The 23,218-nt window shown below is 39.1% G+C and overlaps 3 protein-coding genes across 7 annotated transcripts in view; 1 reads left to right on the forward strand and 2 right to left on the reverse strand.

The window, feature by feature from the left end:
• glcci1a (glucocorticoid induced 1a) overlaps window positions 1-837 on the reverse strand; it is a 44,162-nt gene extending 43,325 nt beyond the window's left edge. For all 4 annotated transcript variants that reach the window (XM_026299956.1, XM_026299954.1, XM_026299955.1 and 1 more), the window contains exon 1: window positions 131-837. In XM_026299956.1, the coding sequence (XP_026155741.1) occupies window positions 131-500 (370 nt within the window). In that variant the 5' untranslated portion in view covers window positions 501-837. The remainder of the gene's footprint in view (window positions 1-130) is intronic.
• A 2,088-nt stretch (window positions 838-2,925) lies between these two features.
• umad1 (UBAP1-MVB12-associated (UMA) domain containing 1) lies at window positions 2,926-19,453 on the reverse strand. Of its 2 annotated transcripts, XM_026300444.1 has the most exons (5): window positions 19,359-19,453; window positions 19,143-19,260; window positions 18,956-19,046; window positions 12,333-12,418; window positions 2,926-4,411 (listed from the first exon to the last, which is right to left on the reverse strand). In XM_026300444.1, exons 3-5 carry the CDS (start codon window positions 19,035-19,037, stop codon window positions 4,136-4,138), a joined length of 444 nt encoding a protein of 147 aa, XP_026156229.1. In that variant the 5' UTR covers window positions 19,038-19,046; window positions 19,143-19,260; window positions 19,359-19,453; the 3' UTR covers window positions 2,926-4,135. The 2 variants fall into 2 exon arrangements, with proteins under 2 accessions (XP_026156229.1, XP_026156228.1); XM_026300443.1 differs by lacking the exon at window positions 19,359-19,453 and having other exon boundaries at window positions 19,143-19,352.
• Window positions 19,454-19,512: 59 nt separating this feature from the next.
• On the forward strand, window positions 19,513-22,011 carry rpa3 (replication protein A3). Its single transcript, XM_026300445.2, has 4 exons — window positions 19,513-19,770; window positions 19,869-19,943; window positions 21,526-21,637; window positions 21,716-22,011. Exons 1-4 carry the CDS (start codon window positions 19,672-19,674, stop codon window positions 21,796-21,798), a joined length of 369 nt encoding a protein of 122 aa, XP_026156230.1. The 5' UTR covers window positions 19,513-19,671; the 3' UTR covers window positions 21,799-22,011.
• Window positions 22,012-23,218: the final 1,207 nt, after the last annotated feature.

A 23,218-nucleotide genomic window follows, 5' to 3' on the forward strand; every position in this document is an offset into this window, starting at 1 on the left:
GATTTTTAAAGCTAATTTTGCGTAACCGTTGCAGCATACGATGCAGAAACGGTACTTAGCATAGCATCAAGCTATGTGAACCATGATGGATGCATTACAGATGAAGTTAATCAACTTTAAAGGATATTACCTTGAGAAAGAGGCGAATGGGGAGAGCGTTCAGGCCTGTTCCTGATGTCCGGCGGCGATGAAAGTCTTGGTACCAGCCTGCCGTCCGAGCCGCTTCCACCCGGGTTGGCGGGACTGGAGCAACGGGACGTCGTCAGTCCTGCTTTGCTCCCGGCTGTTGAGGAGGAGGAGGAGGAGGAGGAAGCGGAGGAAGCGGAGCGGGTTGGGCAGTGCTGGTTTCCACGCAAAAGCTGGTACGGTACCGTGGCGCGGATAGGCTGCAACCGGACCGTTGTGTTGTTGCAGGAAGAGCAGGAGGCTGTAGGGGAGCTGCCGTGTTTAACCCTAGCCCTCTTCTGGGATGGGCTCGTTGCTGCTGTTGATGCGGACATGATCTGCCACGTTCAGGTTATAAAGTTGTTTATGCAACTATGTCCTACAGCGTAACTTTATGATCTTGTTTATTATCAGCAGACGACCTATACGGTATCAGTTTTAACAAGCTTTGCCTGCCACCTTTCCAAAGTTTCTGAAATGCATTAACGACTTTCAGACCCAAACAGTGCTCACGTTACATATCTGCGACGGCAACTATAAAAATAACACTTCTTTCTCATTGTCTTGTAATGTTGATTAACTTCCTGCCTAACATCACTATCATCGCGTCACTTGGTGAAACTTGTCTTTAACTCCTACCAGAATTTCTAAGCTAATAGTTAACAACTAAGAGACAACTACAGACTGAAGAGGTTGGGCTAAGGGGTGGGACCAAATCACGACTTCCTCCTGAAGAAATCATTGGGTGTACGGACCTCTGTACAAGCTCTACAAGATTTATTAGGCCCGAGCCCGCTGAAAGTGCAGGCAAGGGCCTATTATAATTGCTCAATGAGCCAGGAGTGCAAAACTGCAAGGGGTCCCCCCCAGGTAGCATGGGGGACTGACCCACACCCCACCATGATGTGGGGCTGCGCGAGACCTTTCGGAAATATGTATATATTATGATTGACAGGTGGTCGTAGGCCTGGAAATCGTTAGGAATCTTATTATTATTATTCTTCACGTTCCGTAACAACTTCAAATTTGACCCCTGAACAAATTTGAAAACTAACGAAAATTTGCATCCAAGCCAGAATCGTGAAAAAAAATCGTTTTTTAAAGCTTTGTACACGACCTCAAAACAATGGCTCTATAGCGCCCCCAAGAAAAGTCGAAATACATTGGGCCTATGGTAGGCCGACCCACATTTTTTTCACTTTTGAGCAAATTAGCTCTTTCTTTGTCAACATCACCTAGACATGTGGGGCTGCAAAGGTTATCCAATTTTTTTTCTGGTCACTTCCATGGTTTTCTTTTGACGCCAGTCGACGTACGTTTTTTGGCTCGCCAACAACCCTTCAATTTGTGATAACTCGTACACGCATTGTCGGATTTGAATCAGACCAATTGATGAACTGTAGACCCCACCGGCCTCAACCCATGTGATGTAAGAACATCACAATAGATGCAATAGCGCCCCCTATGTACTGTACCAAGTTTGGCACAAACATCCTTCAGGGCATCCTCATCAAAAAAGCCAATTGGACCACGCTCTATTTTCAACGCTGTTGCCATGGCAGCCATTCATTTCCAATGGGAGCTTTATACTCCTGTATAAGTGCCCACTGAGAGGTGGCAGGAGAGACGTTCGGGGGTGGTGGTCCGTTCGCGGGCGGGCCGCTGGGGGAGGCGGTTCGGTAGCGGCGAGGGCCGTTCATCGCCGCTTGCGGCTATATTTTTTATTACTGTTGACAACACTTTCATAAGCATTTAAGCAGCATATTACATTTTAACTAGCGTCAAATTTGTTCACATTTAAATGCAGCACCAAACTCCACTCAGTATGAGATTAACAATGGTGACATTGATAGTACACACATATTCTAGTTTATATTTTCACTTAACATTGTTACCAAGTCCCACATGCCCTAGGTCAAGTGTCACCCCAGTTTCATGTCATGCCAATAACTCGTCTCAAGTCCCAAATCAAAACCACATCTCATTACATAAATTACATGCTAATTACAATAATTCCACTAAACGCTTTCCTTGTATGAGGTGCAAACAATATGATTGTTTTACCTACATCTGCTAATCAATTTTTCTAATCAAGTAAAACATTAATTTGCAGTTATGACTGATGATAAAACATTTCTCTCATACATAAAGACAAAAGTTAAACAACACTCTTTAAATGTATTTTTAAATTAAGGTACTATCCACAGTCACAAGAACACATTACCATCATCAACAGATACTTTAACTCAGGCATAAAAAAGTAGTTAAAAAAGATTCTATTGGGAGGGAACAATTGAGAAGCACTTGCTTCTAAAGTATAATTTGAAACTGCATATTGAAGGCACAGAGGTCTGAAGAGAGTAAATTTCATAATGAGCAAAGAATCAGAAGTATAAATTCAGGATGAGAGGCAACTTAATTTCTTCTGCTCATTTTCAGAACAAGAAAATAGGAAAATTCCTTTGGTAAGGATATGAATTAATCAATGCATTCAGCATAATGCACATTTAAACAGGATTAAATCCAACAGTAACGTAATATGCCCCACACTGCTGCTCTCACCACAAAAATGCTATTTTCATTTAGTTCATTACAATCCCTTTGACAGTTTTTTTTTCCTAATCAATGTAATCGTCAATAATCTTTCTGCAGATTTCTCACATTAAATGTCTACCAAGAAAGACTTGAAACAATTGTAGAACAAATACAAAGTATTACTGACAACAGATTGACAGTAAAAAACAGAAGTGTAACAGAGAATGGACATAGCAAATGATTTATTTTTTTGGAAATGAAAAAAAGACTGAAAGCAGCACAGTGGTGAGTATGATAAAACTGTTGATGACAGAATCAGTGCAATGCATGGCATATTATACTGCTAAATGCTAAGATTTTTGTTGAGGTAAATACAGGCTCCACTATTTGATATATATGGTATGCCAGGAGGACCAAGCCCTTTGCTGACTTTGAGCTAAAAGACCTTGTATAATGCTTGATCATAAACATGCTTGTGTGACTTCACGTAATGTACAGTACTACATTCATAACTGTCAATTTTTAAATTAAAAAGTTGTAATACAGCTTAACCTCTTAGGCATACACTGTGTACAGTACACACTGTCCTATCTGTAAACATGTTCTGTAGAAATAAAGTACACAAACTGTATACATATATAATCCTAACTAATGGCATGTATAATTGACAGCAGTGTAATGCAAAATATGTTCCATAAACAGAAGAAAGCAAAGACTAATGGAAAATGCAGACAGAATGAATAATGCAATGCTAGCAGAAAAATATGCTAGATCACTAGGAAGTCCATAATCAGAAGGCAAAATACAAACATGATGGCCACTGGTAGAGAATAAATTAAAACCTAAATTGTAGCAAAAAGTGTGTCCATGTAATGTCAAATATACTGTACGTATAAATGATATATTCCAATATTCTATAAGAGCTGTTGTTAGTAAAATTATTCATACCACACATTTTCATTTGATCATTCTCCACGTGTTGCATCTCCTACATAAACAGATGATGCAATAGACCTGACATGAATTAGTACTTCCTATCCAATCATCCTATTGAAGACTGCACTAATGGAGGTAGGCTTTATTTTATATGATTCTTTGTGTAGGTACTTAACTTTGAATAAAGTTATTGCTTCATCAAGGGGCCACATCATCAGATGAGCTCAAACAAACATTTTATCCGATTTCATTTGAAATTACAGTCTATCTCAAAAAAGAACCTCACAGCACAAGGACTACAATGCAATCAACCATAAACCTCCCTTTTAATGATAATTTAGTACAATTTGGGTCTTACTTTTCATAGTTAGAATTACCATGTATATGTTAACTGTGGGCGGTCAGTTCTGCACAAACCTAACACTATGACCTTTCCCACATCTTTACAAAACAGCTTACCAAAGAGCTGTGACAGTCTCAATATTAAAATCCAAAGCAACTAGGTACTGTGAAGCACAGAATTCTCTAAAGTGAAATCATACTGAAAATTGGCCAGGTTGTAGTTGATGTCCTGGGAGAGGAGTACATCAGGAATGAGGGAGGGACCTGCCTGCATGGCCAGGATATGAGGAGCCAAAGTGAAGGGGATGTCCCCAAGTAGATCTGGGAGAGTTGAAGCGGCTTCTCCTACAGAGGGCTCTGCTACTGTCCCTCTGCTAGTTAAACCTGTAGAGAGCTCTGTGTCAGCAGGTTGAGCTGGAACAGTACATGGTGCCTGTGAGAAAAAGAGGGGACATTTAATGTCAGTGTACAGCTCTCCTTTTCACAGCAGGTCTACTTTTTCTACATCACAAACAGCAGGGGGAGGAAGATAAACAAGTTAATAATATAAAATTCATGTAGAACTAAATGAGTAATGGAAGGAGAAGGAGGCTTGGAAGCTGGACATAGTTGGGTAGCATGCAGAACTCAGCAATGGTTTGACAAATGGAATGAGAAATGCTTTGTACAAATATAGGAACATACATTTTTGAAGGAGGTGTAGAACACACCTTGCATATCTTCGGAACTATCACAAGGTTTTATTAAATATGCTATGTATACTGACTAGTGTTTCCTGGATAGTTATACTTGGATTGACCTTTTTCAGTCCTCCTTCAGTAAAGAAGCACCAATCATGCCTGTTAGTAAGATAACTAGTTCTTGCTTTGTCATATTATAGTCAACATCATGACTAGAAAGACTACATATTAAGCTTAAAATAAATATCTGTGGGCTCAATCACAACTAACCAAATCCAGTTTATTTACAGTTTTGATATTTCAGATGAATCAGCCTTTAACTTTGAGGATATTCTAATTCACAAACAACTCCACTACAGCATAGGACTTCATTTATAGTTCAGCATCAGATTTCACCTGCTGACACTATTACCCCTTTCCATTACAGTTTTAGCACTATTCGGCTCTACTCTACTCCATTCGGTTTATTCATTCTCCATTACAACTGAGTATCAGCTCAACATGGGCGGGGCCATCATAGCACGGAGGTGCAAAACTGAAACGCCTTGTATGAGTAGCGTAAACAGTTGCTGTTTCTGGTTTTTTAAAAATGCTGGATTTCTGTAGTGCAAGTGTAGTGCAAGTGAAAAAATCTCATAAGTTTTAGAATGTGCTTTGTGTTTCAGATGTAAGTTACATTCTTTCCGTCACAAGATTTTTGCTCTGACTTTTGTTTGCAATTTCAATTTTTTCAACCTGTCACATTCCAGTGATAAAAACACTACTTCCAATGGTTTATGTCGCAGTCAGAACAATACAAACATAAGCATCAGAAAAATCTTTCCACCCCAAAATCCTCTTCTGGTTATACTATTACAAGAAAAAGCAATGGCGCTGTCTGCAATTTTCTGGTTTTCTGTGTAAATTGATCCTTAAATGTGGGTTAAGTGAAAACAGCATTTCCAGAGATTTAAACTCAACCTCAGTTACCGCAGTAACTTATTCCGTGAAACTAACCTGCTCGCTGACAGGTTTTCTTCAAGAAACTCTTGAGTTTCTGTGTCTCCTTCCTCCTGTCAGACAGGTCATTTCATTTCCTCATTCATACAGTTCATATGCAAGTGCTTATCAGAGCACTTTGCATCATTAAACAAAGCATAGATCCTCCACCTTGGAAACAATGTTAGCAAGGACAGAGTAAAGTTTATGACTTCCCAATGTTTCTGAAAATAAGTACAGAAAGTAGACAGTAGAGAGATCCAATTTTGAGTGGATTACATGGGTAAACATATGTGCAGAGAATAGCCTGCTGAGGTCAAGGTGCATGAATCAAAAGTGCATGAATGCACTTTAATACAAACTGGCTTGCCCAGTTTATCTCCCAGGTAATCTATAAAGCACCTGTGCAGATGTAAAGCCAGCAATGGTTTGATTGGAGCCTGCTTTCAAGCAGTCTAAAACTTGATAGTCTCTCTACTTAGAGAACTGAGGTTACAACTTAAGCATAAAGTTCTTGCTGGGAGCAGAAGGGAACAGTATGGTCATTGACAGACAGGTTGACTGTTTCACAGATTACATCAACTTCTGTAGAGACACTGTTATACCTACAGGTCAGTGCACTGTTTGCCTAATGACAAACCCCAAATCTAATAACTAATGACATCAAAGCTATCAACAAGAAAAAGGAGACATTTAAAGATGGAGACAAAGAAAGGCTCAGACATGTCAAATGTGAGCTGAAGAGGAGATTAAAGCAGGTTAAGGAGGACTATAAAAACAAAACAGAGAAATCTACATGATGTGGACAGAGCCGATGAATTCAAGTTCTTCAACAGGTTTGGCACTGGAGCAAATGTACTTTTGTACATGTACTGAACAGCCATACCCACTCATTTTTCCTCTGTGTCATGCAACAGCTCACCCTCCATGGGACTACCCAGGTCTCCCTCAAATTGACTACCTCAAATTTTCCTCCTCGTCTTCAACGTGTGCATCTCTACTGCAGCTATGCCCCAACCCTCACCTGGGCAATCCACCATTTATCACAGTAAATGGGGCATGGCTGCAGTTAAAAGACTGTGCCATGGGAAGTCAGCTGGCCCAAATGGTGTATGTCCAAGTCTGCTTAAGGACTGGGCTGCCCAACTGTGTGAGCCTCTACAGAGAATCTTCAACTTGAGTCTACAGTTGGGAACAGTCCCAGCTCTGTGGAAAACATATTGTATTGTTCTGGTACCTAAAGTGTCCAGGTGAAATAATTGACTACAGGCTGGTGGCTCTCACAACCCATATAATGAAGGTGTTGGAGAGGATGATTCTCCGTCTACTAAGACTCAAGGTCAAACACATAATATGTCCCCTGCACACAGGTATGGATGATGCTATCCTCTACATGGATTATTGGTTCCATCAATCATGGCAAGTCCTCCAGGTCCACAACTATGTTTAAATGTTTCTATGATGTTCTTTTTATGAAATGCTGTTAGTTTTATGTCAGATGTAACAGGATGCACACCTTCAGAAAGTACAACTTTTGTCTCTTCAGTCGATAAAATATTTGCCCAAAGGTTTTGGGGATAATCAAGATGTTTTTTGGCAAATGTGAGACAAGCATTAGTGTTCTTTTTGGTCAGGAGTGGCTTTCGCCTTGGAACTCTGCCATGGATGCCATTTTTGCCCAGTGTCTTTCTTATTGTTGAATCATGAACATTGACCTTAACTGAGGCAAGTGGGACCTTCAGCTCTGTAGATGTTGTTCTGGGTTCTTCTGTGAGCTCCTGAATACGTCATCATTGTGCTCTTGGAGTAATTTCAGTAGGAGGGGCAATTACTTTTTCTCAGGTAGGCTTAGACAACTTTCTTCCCCTTTTTCATCACTTAAGAACTGCATTTTGTATTTAATAAGGTCGTCTTTGTGTAATATTAAAATGTGTCTGATGATCTGAATCATTTAAATGTGACAAATATGCAAAAAATAAATAAATCAGGAGGGGGGCAAATTTTTCACAGCACTGTACACCTAGACAACAAGTTGAACTAGTTACGGAGAGATATTTTTCTCCGGCTTAGGTCCTTATATGTCTACAGGAAGATGCTGCACATGTTTTATCTGAATATAATAGCAGATGTGGTCTTAAATGCTGCAGTATGCTGGGAAGGCAGCATAAAGTGCAAGGCAGTAGTGAGAGAGATGCAGACAGAAAAAGACAGAGGTCATCCTGGAATACACTGACCATTCCCCCAATGGAGCAGAGAAGCAGCTGCAGTGGACGACTCACCTTACTGAGCTGCAGGACTGAACAATACAGGAGATCCTTTATCCCCACTGCCATCAGGCTATACAACACCTTAGACAATGAAAGATGACTATCTGCTGTTACTGTTTGGACTGTTACTGACTACTTTTATTACTTATTTAGTACTTGCTACTCATAATTTTGGCTACAAGACTACCTGAATATCCCCTTCAGGAACTTTAATTAATAATATCTAATATGTAAAACTGCCTGTAGTTCCCTGTGGGAATTGGTAAAGTTTTGTCTTTATTAAGCTGATGAGTCCAGGCTCAGATTGGCTAATCGGGAGCACCAGGAGGATTCCCAGTGGGCCAGTCTGTTTTTTGACCGCAAGGGCCGGTGTTGTCATGCTACTGGGTTGAAAAACAGATGTTGTTCTAAACTGCCTGCACGTACAGCAGACCCACTCTTTTTATTTATTATTTTACCACAGTCCCACTTTTTATTTATTATTATTGTCTCACAGCGCCACTCGCAGACTAGCGCAGCCTGCACGTTAATGATGATGTAATTATCTTTCGACTTCCCCCGACTTCACAACAAAAAAAAAAAAGAAGACACTCAAATTGTTGCGAGCAAAAAAATAAGATCTATATGAACACTAATTCTTGCAGAATATAGATTTGGAAACTTTTTTTGTTACTTGTTTTGTCAAGTAAAAAAAAAAGACTGGAGGTTTTATATGACCTGGACCTGACCTGGTTTTCTGCATTACTTTGTCATTACATGTGATCTGATCTTCATCTACATCACAAGTACAGACTAACACAATGTGCTCAAACTAATAATGCACACACAATTACAATCTTTCATTTCTTCACTGAACACACTCATTAAACACTGATAGTGCTGGTGGAAACAGTGAGTGGATCCATGGCTTTAATAAAAGTATTTTTGTCAAAATAAGCACTTCCTTTAGCTGTGGATCAGACCTGCACAATGTTCAGTAAAGATTTTACCATTATTTCTTACAGAAGTAATTTAGCTGAGACAATAACCATTATTAATCCTAACCCTTATTCTTAGAATGTCTGGTGTGAACAGCTTTCAAGGTCATTACACAGTGTCTAAGTAATACAGCAGCAGATTGACTTCAATGTTTTGGATCATTGCTGCATTATACAGCTTCCATGGAGCTTCAGCCATCCTGACATTATCCTGTAGTACTCTGATTAAACTGGGAATTCATTTTTCCCCTCAATGATGGCAGCTGTTCAGGGTCAGAGGCTACAAAACCACAAATTATGAATACAGGTGGACTGATAAATGTTTTTCTATGGCCGATACCGATTTTTAGAAATCAGAGCAACTAATGGTCAATTTATGATACAGATTTTTTTAGCTAATATATCTATGCATTCACACTTTCTGTCTAAAAATCAGGGGCAATTCTAGTATCAGACTTTTTGGGATGGTCAGCTAAGCAGAATGTATCATTTATACAGGACCATATGCCCAGTGTTCTTTCTGCTGACTCCATCCTACTCTTGACCCTTCTCTGCCTCCATCCTCCTCTCTTCCTCTTTTGTGATGTCAACTCTAACTTAACATCCAATCACAGAATCTGTTATCTAGTAAGCAATATAAAATGCCATCCATATTAATTTATAACATTATTCTAATTGAATATAAGGTTGCTATGAGTAATGCAGTCAGGTAATGTCATTTTGACCTTACGTTCTCACCTGAACCTGGTTGTTTTCTTTAAAAAAAAAAAAAAAAAAACTGGTACAGGTTTATCCATCGATTTAGAAGCCGAGTCATAGGATGGTTAGGTTGACCTAAGTACTAGCAGCCCATTTGCCATAACTCAGCCTCTAGATAACTTCACCTGGATGACTGAAAATCTTCACAGACATACAGTGGGTACGGAAAGTATTCAGACCCCTTTAAATTTTTCACTCTTTGTGTCATTGCAGCCATTTGCCAAAATCAAAAAAGTTCATTTTATTTCTCATTAATGTACACTCAGCACCCCATCTTGACACAAAAAACCAGAAATGTAGAAATTTTTGCAAATTTATTAAAAAAGAAAAACTTAAATATCACATGGTCATAAGTATTCAGACCCTGTGCTCAGTATTGAGTAGAAGCACCCTTTTGAGCTAGTACAGCCATGAGTCTTCTTGGGAATGATGCAACAAGTTTTTCACACCTGGATTTGGGGATCCTCTGCCATTCTTCCTTGCAGATCCTCTCCAGTTCTGTCAGGTTGGATGGTGAACGTTGGTGGACAGCCATTTTCAGGTCTCTCCAGAGAAGCTCCATTGGGTTTAGGTCAGGGCTCTGGCTGGGCCAATCAAGAACGGTCACAGAGTTGTTCCGAAGCCACTCCTTTGTTATTTTAGCTGTGTGCTTAGGGTCATTGTCCTGTTGAAAGGTGAACCTTCGGCCCAGTCTGAGGTCCTGAGCACTCTGGAAGAGGTTTTCTTCCAGGATATCTCTGTACTTGGCCGCATTCATCTTTCCTTCAATTGCAACCAGTCGTCCTGTCCCTGCAGCTGAAAAACACCCCCACAACATGATGCTCCCACCACCATGTTTCACTGTAGGGATTGTATTGGACAGGTGATGAGCAGTGCCTGGTTTTCTCCACACATACCGCTTAGAATTAACGCCAAAACGTTCAATCTTGGTCTCATCAGACCAGAGAATCTTATTTCTCATAGTCTGGGAGTCCTTCATGTGTTTTTTGGCAAACTCTGTGCAGGCTTTCATGTGTCTTGCACTGAGGAGAGGCTTCCATCGGGCCCCTCTACCATAAAGCCCTGACTGGTGGAGGGCTGCAGTGATAGCTGACTTTGTGGAACTTTCTCCCATCTCCCTACTGCATCTCTGGAGCTCAGCCACAGTGATCTTTGGGTTGTTCTTTACCTCTCTCACCAAGGCTCTTCTCCCACGATTGCTCAGTTTGGCTGGACGGCCAGGTCTAGGAAGAGTTCTGGTCATCCCAAACTTTTTCCATTGAGGATTATGGAGGCCACTGTGCTCTTAGGAACCTTGAGTGCTGCAGAAATTCTTTTGTAACCTTGGCCAGATCTGTGCCTTGCCACAATTCTGTCTCTGAGCTCCTTGGGCAGTTCTTTCGACCTCATGATTCTCATTTGCTCTGACATGCACTGTGAGCTGTAAGGTCTTCTATAGACAGGTGTGTGCCTTTCCTAATCAAGTCCAATCAGTTTAATTAAACACAGCTGGACTCCAATGAAGGAGCAGAACCACCTCAAGGAGGATCAGAAGAAATGGACAGCATGTGAGTTAAATATGAGTGTCACTGCAAAGGGTCTGAATACTTATGACCATGTGATATTTCAGTTTTTCTTTTTTAATAAATTTGCAAGAATTTCTACATTTCTGTTTTTTTCTGTCAAGATGGGGTGCTGAGTGTACATTAATGAGAAATAAAATGAACTTTTTTGATTTTGGCAAATGGCTGCAATGACACAAAGAGTGAAAAATTTAAAGGGGTCTGAATACTTTCCGTACCCACTGTATATCCATCTATAGAATATCTATAACAGAATAGTGAAAGGTTGCCCACTGCTTCAATTAACTGAGCATAAATGTACTGTAAATTTACTATCTTGTGTAATCGCATAGAAAAATGTGTAAATTCATAAAAATGTTATGTGACTTAGCAGTGGTTTGCTAATTTGCCATGTCCTCATGTTAATTATGCAAATTAGCAGTGTGGAGCAGTTACAATTAAGTTTAATGTATGCATAAAACAGTTTTTATTCATTTATTATTGAAGTATAATTGCAGTGTTTTATAATACTGCATGTTACTGCTGCTTCATCTCCATTTAAACTAAAATAATGAAGTTTATCAGTAAGCTCATTAATTGTAAGTGTGCAACTAAGTCAGCTAACAATAACAATAATATCAGGTAGTTTTACCCAATGTTCACAGTCAGAAAAGTCAGCAACTGTACTATTTTCTCATAAAACAATGAGTTAAAAAATGAAAAGAACGAATAATTATTAGTAATTATCTGACAGTTTTCACATTACACACTAAAACATAAAAATGATGGAGCTTGAAAACAAACTGAAAATACTTCAGTAACATAAAAATTCCTAAAATATATACATTAACTTTTAGCTACTGCCTGTGTGTTGAATATATAAGCTTTGGAGTCCTGTTGGTGTTACAGTGGATGGATGAGGCACCCACTAATTGTGGTCCATGTGGTAGCTCCAACATGCCATATGGACAAAAATATAAAACAAGCAGGACAAGACCAGGCAAGAAGTTCACAGCAGCTGGTCCCCAAGGTGAATTACTGAGTATAGGAAAAAACAACACTTATAGGCTTCCTTTCATAAAATCAATAATTTCTATTTCAAACTTTATATCATGAATTAAGCACATCCTGAATGTGCATTGACAGGTTCACCTTTGATGGCTGTACTATGACATTTGTAGACAGCTGTGGAACATTCACTGTCTGCATCTTCTTCCTCTGTTCTTCAGCGGTCTCTCCTGCAGATAAAATCAGACAGATGTAGTTTTAATTTTTCAGAGCAGACGTTTCAACGATCAAGCAGATATAAAGTTTTTCCTGACAACGTGCTTCTCTTGACTTTAATGTTTTATTTACTGCAGATACGTTTTATAACTGGCTCTAGAAATGTACACAGGCATATATGGAGGTCAGAGAGTTGTAGGAACAGATTCATCCAGCACACTGACATTAACACATACTTCAGATAGGGCTGGACAATAAAAAAAATAAAAATAATTACTGCGATATAACTTTTCTTTGATAAGGATATGGCACAGTCATATAACAACAATAGGACTCATTCCGTAAGTGTTTTGACAGAAAGCACGAACAGCCAATGATAATGAAAATGAAAGTAGTGCCACACTAATTCAATCATGTGGCCGGAAGAGAGTTAGAGCACATCAGTTAGGTTGATGCACACAGCACAGAGCGTGGAAGAGCAGCCAGCCAGTCAGAGTTAAAGATGAAAACACCCAAACAGACACAGCCCAGGGCTCAAAAGATGAGAGCATTGTAGACAGCAAGGGTCTGAGGACTTCAATAATGTGGCGATATTTCAGATATTTAAAGTTCGACAAGAAGCAGAGTAGCATGCACTGCAAAACATAGATGCATATTTGACAAGAATATATAAATGTTCCACTAAAAACAGCTAATACCAATAACCTCTTTTACCACCTAAAGCAGTGCCATCCTCTCCATCCTCATAAAATGCAAGACTTTACAGTCCCAGATCAAGCAAATGTTGGTGGTCCCTTAAAACATGAGTGGTACTTGCTGCACAACAACAGACCTAGTTTATTTATTTGGAAGTGACCAAATAATTTAGCTTCTGTTCTCCAGTAAAACATGATGGTTTGGTTTATATCATGATATATATGAGTAGACTGATATGAAAAGAAGATTTGTTCTGTATCTCCCAGTTCTAACTTCAAATAAACTAGTTAAAGATAATCCTACCCTAATTTCAGACTAGGGCAGACAATACTAAGTTAACAGGGACAACCAGAAGATTCCATTTGTATATCTAGACTGTCCAGCAATTTTCAAGTCTCAAAGAGTCTAAAATTACCAAAAACCATCTCCAGACAGGTTTAGGTTTTCTGGGCTCTGGATTTACAGTAATTTTTGTCTTTCCTCAGCACAAACCAGGTCAATAAGGAAGATTAATTGTGCTCTACAAGTGGTTTTTAGATCACAGTCATAAATTAGAAGGCATTAAGACTGATGGGAATAAGCAAACACTGTTTCACTCAGTTCAGTTCAAGTATTTGAATTCAAGTTTATGCTTTCAAACCTGAGTGGATGCATATCTGAACCATTTCATGACTGTGCTAAACTGTACATCATTCACATTAAGACAATTCCTTTGCTACATTCAAAGCATGAAAACATGCATCACCAACACTTCCATTATTAACTAAGTATACTATTCATAAGATTGTTGTATAAAAACACTAGAGATGTGCAAGACCACAGAAATAACGTCTTGACTGCCATGTAATCTTAGACCATGTCCCCAGCCAGATAATTAGATCTCCCTCATCAAGTGGCTGAAACACTGACATGAGTGAGAAAGAGGCACTGATGGGAGAAGAAAGTGAGAAGGTAATGCTGTTATCCTTCTCTTCCTCTCCAGGGCCAAACTGACTTTGTCCGCAGAATGAAGTCATTCCCACTGATGTCATTGTCTCACCAGCTTCTCCATGGCAAAAGAGTGCTTTCCTCAGGAACATCAACAGGGACCTAAGCCCTCTTTGTGTGCCATTATATCTTTCCTTCCAGCATTGATTCACCATCAGTTTAAGGCAGGGGTGTCAAAACTTTTTGCAAAGAGGGCCAGATTTGGTGACGTGAAAATGCGTGGGGGCCGACCATTCAGCTTGACATTCTTTGAAACTTTAATATTCTCCACCAGTATAAATCCACTGCTTTTGCCTCTAATTGCCTCTTAAAGCCGATGAAACATCTTCAATTCTCCATACCACTGTGTTACAAGCCAGGCAAACATTGGCAAACTCTTGCTTCTTCTCAGGACAAATGTTCTCCACCATTTTCATCACGCAGTCTTTAATAAATTCGCCCTCCGTAAAAGGTTTGCAGTGCTTGGCAATCAGCGTTGCCACCTCATAGCTCGCCTTTGTGGCATTTTCATTTGACTCATGGGCTCTTGAAAAAAAAACCACTGCTGTGCCGTTAAAACAACTTCCAGTTGCTTTACTTTTTCATGACGTTCATTCACAGTTAGCTTGTCATGGTTAGCATGTTTCGTCTGGTAGTGTCTCTTGATATCGAAATCCTTGAAAACAACCACAGTCTCTTGGCAAATTAGGCAGACACAGTTGTTTCGTATTTCAGTGAAAAAATATGCCAATTTCCACTTGTCCTGGAAGCGACGGCCCTCTCTGTCAACTTTTCTTTTCTTCGTTACAGTCGCCATTTTAGAAATGGGCTGGAAAGGGTCATGCAACGAGAGTGCGGCCACGGGTCTGCTGCCATCTTCTGGTGAAATATATAAAACAGTGCTGACGGGCCACACGTTATTAATTTTATACCAGAGGCTGCGGGCCGATGGAAATTTGAACACAGGTTGCAATTGGCCCACGGGCCAGACTTTGGACATGCCTGGTTTAAGGGATGAGGCCAAATTTTTTTTTTTTTATTGTTTTCCACGAATCCTATACAGAGACCAAAAGCAACAATAAATGTATTGTATTCACTGTAATCCAGAGCCTGGTTAGTTGGTCTGTGCCAAAGACCTCCATTGTTGTTCAAAAACAATTAAAATCACAGCAGTGAGCCACACCCACTGATATTTATTTTCAATGAACATATTATTTAAGTCAAAAGAACAGGAAATCCAATTTTAGCTTGTTTGCATGAATTAAATGCATGTAATACAGCACCATCACCTGGTCTATCTAGGTCATTTTCCTATCTAATTTAGATATTCTGTATCTGACCCAGAGCATGGGGTCAAATAAGAGGCTCCTTAAAAACAGTAGTGTTGGTTGTGCTCCACTGTGGAGGCTTGAACACAATTCTTGACAACACAGAACAAGAAAAGCAATTAGAGCATCATGTAGCATTACTGTTGTTAATATGTCTCGAAGAAGAAAACAAAGGGTTTGATATCCTTGCAGTTACGTAACAAAAAGTTCAAAAGTTTCAATCTAAACTCAACCTGCTGTGAATAATTTGGTTCTTTCTGTGGTTCTATAGCCACAGTAAAATACCATGGAATAAAAACCATTTCATCAAAATTACCCATTTTTAACTCCTGAAATGTTAAACCATTTTTGCTCAAAATCATCAATTTAAGTTTTATTAATCAGGTCAAACTCAATTAGACATTACAAACTACTTAGAAAACGTACTTAAGGCTTAAATAAAAAGCATGTACGTAAGTTGTGAAACAATGCAAGTCTTCTTTTCTTTTCGCTGCTCCCTTCAAGGGTTGCCACAGCGAATCATCTGCCTCCATTTAACCCTATCCTCTGTATCCTCCTCACCCACACCAACTATCCTCATGTCCTCCTTCAGTACATCCTAGAACCTCCTCTTTGCTCTTCCTCTAGGCCTCCTTCCTGGCAGCTCTAACCTCAGCATCCTTTTACCAATGTATTCACTGTCCCTGCTCTCAACATGTCCAAACCATCTCAATCTGGCTTCCCTGGCTTTTTCTCCAAAACATCTAACATGAGCTGTCCCTCTGATGGACTCATTCCTGATCCTATCCATCCTCATCACTCCCAAAGAGAACCTCGACATCTTCAGCTCTGCTACCTCCAGCTGTGCCTCCTGTCTTTTTCTCAGTGCCACTGTCTCTAAACCAGACAACATTGCTGGTCTCACCACTGTCTTGTCCACCTTTCCTTTCATTCTTGCTGACACTCTTTTGTCACACATCACACCTGACACTTTCCTCCACACGTTCCAACCTGCTTGCACACGTCTCTTCACTTCTTTTCCACACTCTCTGTTGCTCTGGACTGTTGACCCTAGGTACTTAAAATCCTCCACCTTCTTCACCTCTACTCCCTGTAACCTCACCGTTCTATTTGAGTCCCTCTCATTTACACACATGTACTCTGTTTTACTGTGGCTCAGCTTCATTCATTCATACATGAAACAGTGTAAGTACATAGATGCAACTCAAATGTACATGTACATGACATCTCTCTTCATACCTTGATATTTGCAGTAAGAATCAACATGCACATTTCGTTCATGTTCTAAACATGCTAATTCTTATTGAGCATCTATTAGGAGACAAAAGACAATCTTCACTGAGCTGTCAGCAAACAACAGAGAAACAGACAAGCTGCTTGTCAAGCAGGCATCACTTAACTAAGAAAGATCATGTATGCTGTATCACCCACTTTTCTCAATCTTCAATTCATAACCGTTAGTTTGTTCAAACCTCTCCTGCCAGACATCTAACAATTACTTAGAGCTGAGCACGGAAAAGCCGCTGAATATATGTACATGAGTAAACTTTAAAATCATATACTTATGTAGTAGCCAGTACCATCTACTGACATGTTAATTACAAAAGTCCAGAGGCGACAGAACTTCTTATGCTGTTTATATTCTATATTCTAGCCTATTAGCTCCTTATTTGATTTGAAGATGTTTATACTGGCTTATTATCTAAATGAGAGATACTTCCATAAGTGACTCTCTTCATAGTGCTAAGGAATGACACTGCACAATTTCTTTTTTAAAGTGCTTCCTGCCTGAACAACAAACAGACACAAACAGAGAAGAAGTGTTCTAGCCATGACAGAAGTGACCAGCAGCAGCAGCAGCAGCAGCCTCACTTTAGCTTGGCCTGTTTAAAACAGGGAAGAGGCAAACACCTATCAGTCTTGCATGGAACTATCAGTTCAGCTCTTAACATGTTTTGTTCACTTTAAATATGCCACAGGATCCATTTAAGCACATATGCACTCTAAAATAACTCTCCAACTCTAATAAAGCCTCAAGTTAGCACAGCTGTGATAGATTCTTTGATGACTGAATGTGACTACACAGTAATCAGGGTATTTACAATGAATGTCTGTGAGCTCAGTTGGATGCCTCAGTCAGAAAGAGAAAACCTGGCAGTGACTCTTGCTCTCTTCTGCCAAAATAACATGCTGCTCATGACCATCTGTGTCAGCTCCATCAGCTTTTCCAATTAATACCATGACAAGGATTAACAGCAAATAATGCTTCACTTTGCTGGGAGTTTACCCCCAAATGATCCATGTAAATCTTTGTGGTTTAGGAAAAAGCAGATGGCTCAGATATTCAGGAGTAGGAAAAAATGTAATGCCACTAAGGTTATATCAAATAACAGAACTACTGGGCAAATATCAAATTAAAACTTTTTTATCAGCACATTCATTGTCAGTATTATTTAAAAGCAACACTATTTTGATCAACAAAATACGGCCTACGAAACTGCCAACAAAATTTTACCTGCTGCCTTAACCCATGTGTTAACACTGTTTGCTGGTTTAGAGATGACATCAGCATGACAAACAAATAAATAAAAAGACAAATCTTGAGTCAAGGTCTTCTTTCTAGTTTTCTGGGACTTTTAACCATATCTCATGGTATTCCCCATTAGAGATAGCTGCTGTAATGAAATTCTGGCCCAGGTCAGGCAACAACAAATGGTCATATATATGGGAAATTTCAAAATGTCCATACAGTCATGAGCACCATGACTAAAGGGACCTTGTGTTAAATGTTTTTAGTTGAACTCCAAGGTCAATAAAGAACACTTCAGAAAACTCCCATTATGCTGCAAAACACACACATCTCACACACACAAAGGAAATGGTGAAACGTATGATTATTTCAGGTTTCAGTTTATGCATATGTGTTATTGTTTCATCTTATACATTGCTATTCTTTTAAACAGAATAACAGCTGTCATCCAGCAGCATTCACCTTTTCAAAGTTAAGGGGGTCAAGCTTCATTAAAACACCAATGCTCCGTGTGTGTGTGTGTGTGTGTGTGTGTGTTCACTATTGTGTGTGTGCACTTTGTGATGGGTTAAATTCAATTCAATTCAATTCAATTCAATTTTATTTGTATAGCGCCAAATCACAATACAAATCATCTCAAGGCACTTTACAAAAACTAAATGCTAAACTAAATGCAGAGCACAAATTCCCGAGTATGGGTCACTATACTTGGCCATATAAGTCACTTTCACTTTCACTTTCACTAATGAGTAACTAATCAAATTGTTTTACATCAGTGTAAATACCTCTGCTACAGTAACGTTAAATGCTATATAAAGAGATCGTCACACCAAACTCAATTCAAAATGCTGACAGAGAATGGTAGCTATGACTCAATAAACCACTTGACAATATTATTATTAAACTTGACATTATTTACCACTACACAGTTGACTACTTTGTGATTTACACTAATGGCAAACTAAACATGTTAACGCCACTCCAAATCCCAAAATGTTCATTTTAACAAGAGTTTAACGTATGTTTCTCACCAATGATAACAAAGCCTCCATCTACTTCCTTCTCAGCTGTTGACTTCTTCGAGTCTTTACGCAGTCCAAAAAAACTCAACATGTTTAACCTCTGTCAACAAAACAAATGATAATTCAGTCAAACAAAACTCCTTGAGCAAAGTCAAGTCAAACACAATGCCTCCAAAGAGGGTAAGGACGGTCTTACTGTCGTTGGGTCATGAAGTTCACAAGATAATAAAGTCAGTTCGCTGTTTCATAATGTCTTATGTTGCGCTTTCCTTCTGTAATTTTCAGCACAGTACGGCTAACTGACTGTCGCCAAACTATAGGAAGACAGAACAGAACTCTTATTATTCTGTGCTTGGTACTGTCTCTAAACAATAACATCCGTATAATATGTTACAATATGGACGACACCGACCTCACCAACGTAAATGTTCGTGTAGAAACTATAAATACCACATGAAGTTCTGTACAAATTATCCTGTCAGCGACATGTGTCGGAACCATTCAGCGATGTTTCGGGGGAATCAAACGACAGTGCACAACCGTTGGATTAGTTCGATTTCTACTTCAGCTTCTACCGGAACAACAAGTCAATACGAGCTTCAACATAATTTTAGATGCTCCGCCCGCTTGAGCTACCATGTAATCCAAAGGTATACTACCAAAAATTTCCCGCGCTGCTCTGCACGTTTTAGAGTTCAGTAACGCCATAATCCCGACCTGACAAAATGGCAGGAGTACAAGACGTCCCAAAGCCAAGGATCAACTGCGCTATGCTGTCGCAGTACATCAGCAAACCCGTGTGCTTCGTTGGGCGAGTTGAGAAGGTTAGGGTTGTTTGCAGCGAGCTTGAATTAAAACGCTGTTTCGAAGTATATGGCTGTGCGAATAACAGTAACATAGTGTGTGTTTCCTGTCTTGTCAGGTACATCCAACAGGAAAAATGTTCACCGTGTCAGACGGAGAGGAAAAGATTGCGACAGTTGAACTGAACGAACCTGTGAGTACGTCTTGTGACTCTGTTGATATAACGCTTCTGTTTATTAGTGGGATTTTAGACCCCAGTGGATTTTAGTGGAGTCTTTTATGTCTGGTTTCTTGTCAGCTTAATTTTCTTAGCTTTAAATGTTTAGCTATGCAGTTAGAAATGTTAGGCACCGTCGTCCATGAGCTGAAACATGACCTGCATGAGCAATACAAGCAGCACGTCATTTACGCACAACTGGAAAGAAAATAGTGGGGAAACTGATTAAACATCTCTAGTTGTTAGGCAGCGTTGCAATATTATGTCATTGAGGCAGTAGATCTTTTAGGATCCAGGGAATAAGACAAGTTGCACAGTGTGCTGCTCAATACTCTGGTATTTATAACATTGACACAGGCTGCAGGTAGAGGGCAGTATTGATGTTTCTGTTAAAGGACTGGACACTGCTGTTTTCAGTTAGAAGAATATAAGTCGGCAACAAGACTATTTTAATAACGATTAATCGGCCAATTCTGTTTTCGATCAATCGATTAAGCAATTTTTTTCTATGAACCAATTTGAGTCCACAACACGTAATGAAATAAAAGAAAATCGAATTATTTTTGTTGGGTGACATTTAAACAGATTTTTTTTTTTTTAAAGGCACAATTTCACACTAAAAACAAAGGTGAGTGGTACATTAACCCTGATGAAATGACATGCTTTAAGACATGCACTTGAAAATTGCTAGACATTATCCTGGTGAGCTGAATATGAAAAACGCAGCAGACATTAGCGAGACTTTTCCTGTGTTCGTAGTAATCAGAACAGCTGTGTCTGGGTGTGGCGTTTTCCATGTCGGCAGGACAAAAAGACAACAGCTATTACAAAAAAAAAAAAAAAAACATTGGCTGTCCTATATAGGTTATAGCTGTCTTTTAGAAATGCAGCAAATGTGCCAGGTGTGCCACGGTTTTCAGGTCTAGGGTTCTTTTTCACGTTACACTTGAACAACTGAGTATTGAATGTTTTATTTAAAAATGTTATTTATTCAGCTGGTTATTTATTGATTTTATTTTTGTTAAAATCATAGCTTCTATAGGCTGTTTTTGTTAAAACCAAAAGTTCCCTGCTGTACTGTTCTTGTAATAAATAGAAAGAAAATTAGTTACATCCTCCACTTATTTGCTGATACGAAAAATGATCCAATCTGTGACTCAAAAACTGTAATGTCATCCAAACCGTGAGTTTTGATCCGTTGCACCACTAGCAAAGAGCTACATTATGAGAGCTAACTAATTAATAAATACATTTGTTACTATTTTAATAATTGCTTTTATCAATTATATTACTAAATTATCACAGCCCTAGAAGAATATAAAATATAAGCTAGGTATGTTCATATACCAGGTCATTATATTATGTTAAACATGGAGCAGACTTGTTTTTCTGAAAGGCTTTAACAGGAGTGAGCATGAACTTAAGACATTCACTAATTAATGCCTCCCTGTGCAATGAATGTCATATATGAGACTAAAACATAGTCACACAACAAAGTCAGTTCTGTTATTTTTAGACACAATAGTAAAATTCTATTTTGTTTGTTTTGTCTTTGCAGCTTGAAGAAGAGCTGAGCGGTGTGGTGGAAGTGATCGGTATGGTGTCCAACAAAGGCACAATAATGGCCACAACATACAACATACTACGAGAGGATAAGGGCATTCCTTTTGGTACATCCTATTTTATTAACTTTTGAAGCAGTAGCGTTCATCAGTTGTCCATTACAGTATGTTCTCTTTGATTCACAGACTTAGAGCTATATAATGAAGCCCTGAAGGTCATCCATGACTTCCCCCAGCACTACCCTTTTGAAGTGGCTGCAAGTGGATGAGTTCTTGCATCTGAAGATTGTTCTAAATTCTTTTTGTGTTAGAAATTTCTTTTGAGTAAAAATTATTTACATAAATAACCTGCAATATAAAAAAATGTTGCAATAAAACTAAACTAAGTTAGTTTTGCTTTTATTCTTTGTTCAGAATTGTTTGGCATTGAACAGCCTTTTTAATGACTTTGACAATGTAATAAAAACCTATTATTGTTAAAATGCTATTAATGTAAGGACTGGATAGGGCTGTCGTAACATTGTCATTGTTTTGTGAATCTTAAATCTTTCAATTAATATTGTCACAAGTGTGGAGTAGGCTATCTCAATTTTTGTCGAGGCAGTATATTATCACTCTGATGTGAAGAGCTGAGAGAAGCTTTCCATGCCTGTGTATAGGGCAACAACACATGGTTGACTGAAACTTTTTAAAGCCCTGTTTTAAGTTAAGTAAAAAAGTTAAAACTTTTCCATCATAATGTTACATAGTGGCTTACAGGAGCCAGTCCACTTCAACTATCCTGTTAAATTTTGTGATGATTGTGTTTTGTATATTGGCGTTTAAATAGTGCATAGCGAATACACAGCATACCTAATAAATGCCTCTCTGGAAGGATTTAGTGTAGAAAGCTATGCTCTAATACTATACTAGCTGCAGAAGAAATGTTTTTACTGTGGGAATGAACCTTGTTAGGCAGCAAGGGGCGGTATGAAAATCAGAAAGGCTGACTCAGGTCAGAAGGCCTACAAACCCAGGTCTTTCAATATCGTCATGACATACATAACATTGTTTAGAAAATGACTGGCAACATCACAGCTATTCTCAATCCCAAATTTATCTGAACACACCAATAACCTTGATGCTTGTCTCATCAAACACCTGTCTTTTGATAGGCATGTGTACCATTAGATCAGGGGTCTCTACTCCAGTCCTCAAGGGCTACTGTCCTGCTTCTTTTCCAACTATCCCTGCCCTTGCAGCTTCTGATTGGCTGAACACACCTGATCCAGGTAATCAGCAGTGGGTAGGACAGGGATAGTTGGAAAACAAGCAGGACAGTGGACCTCAAGAACTGGAGTTAGAGACGCCTGCTTTAGATGGTACAGTATGCCTTAATGTTCAGTTCAGTGTTTACTAAGATATTATACTACCTATATTATGTTGTAGCTACTTGGATCTCAGAGGCCAAAAGTCAGTATAATGGCTGTGGTAAAATCAGACAATACATACACAAATTGATATATGAATACATGAAGAGATTAGCCAACCTCAAAACACCCTATCCTGTGACAACTGTTTCTCCTTAGACCTTGCCCATGGTGGTCAAAATCAGACAGGTGTCAAAAAAAATTCTGTCTTCAATTAACCCTGTGATGCATATAATGCATACTCTGTTGCAAGTAAAGATCAACCATTCAGAATGAACAT

Source organism: Mastacembelus armatus, chromosome 11, assembly GCF_900324485.2.
Source record: "Mastacembelus armatus chromosome 11, fMasArm1.2, whole genome shotgun sequence".
NCBI lineage: Eukaryota > Metazoa > Chordata > Actinopteri > Synbranchiformes > Mastacembelidae > Mastacembelus > Mastacembelus armatus.

Excerpts from the sequence above, each read along its gene's own strand:
- umad1 (XM_026300444.1), bottom strand. The coding sequence starts at position 19,037 with ATGTTGAGTTTTTTTGGACTGCGTAAAGACTCGAAGAAGTCAACAGCT. Across the intron at positions 12,419-18,955 it reads TGGAGGCTTTGTTATCATTG|GAGAGACCGCTGAAGAACAG; the intron begins GTGAGAAACATA and ends TTTTATCTGCAG. Across the intron at positions 4,412-12,332 it reads TCATAGTACAGCCATCAAAG|GCACCATGTACTGTTCCAGC; the intron begins GTGAACCTGTCA and ends TTTTTCTCACAG.
- rpa3 (XM_026300445.2), top strand. The coding sequence starts at position 19,672 with ATGGCAGGAGTACAAGACGTCCCAAAGCCAAGGATCAACTGCGCTATG. Across the intron at positions 19,771-19,868 it reads TCGTTGGGCGAGTTGAGAAG|GTACATCCAACAGGAAAAAT; the intron begins GTTAGGGTTGTT and ends CTGTCTTGTCAG. Across the intron at positions 19,944-21,525 it reads CAGTTGAACTGAACGAACCT|CTTGAAGAAGAGCTGAGCGG; the intron begins GTGAGTACGTCT and ends TTGTCTTTGCAG.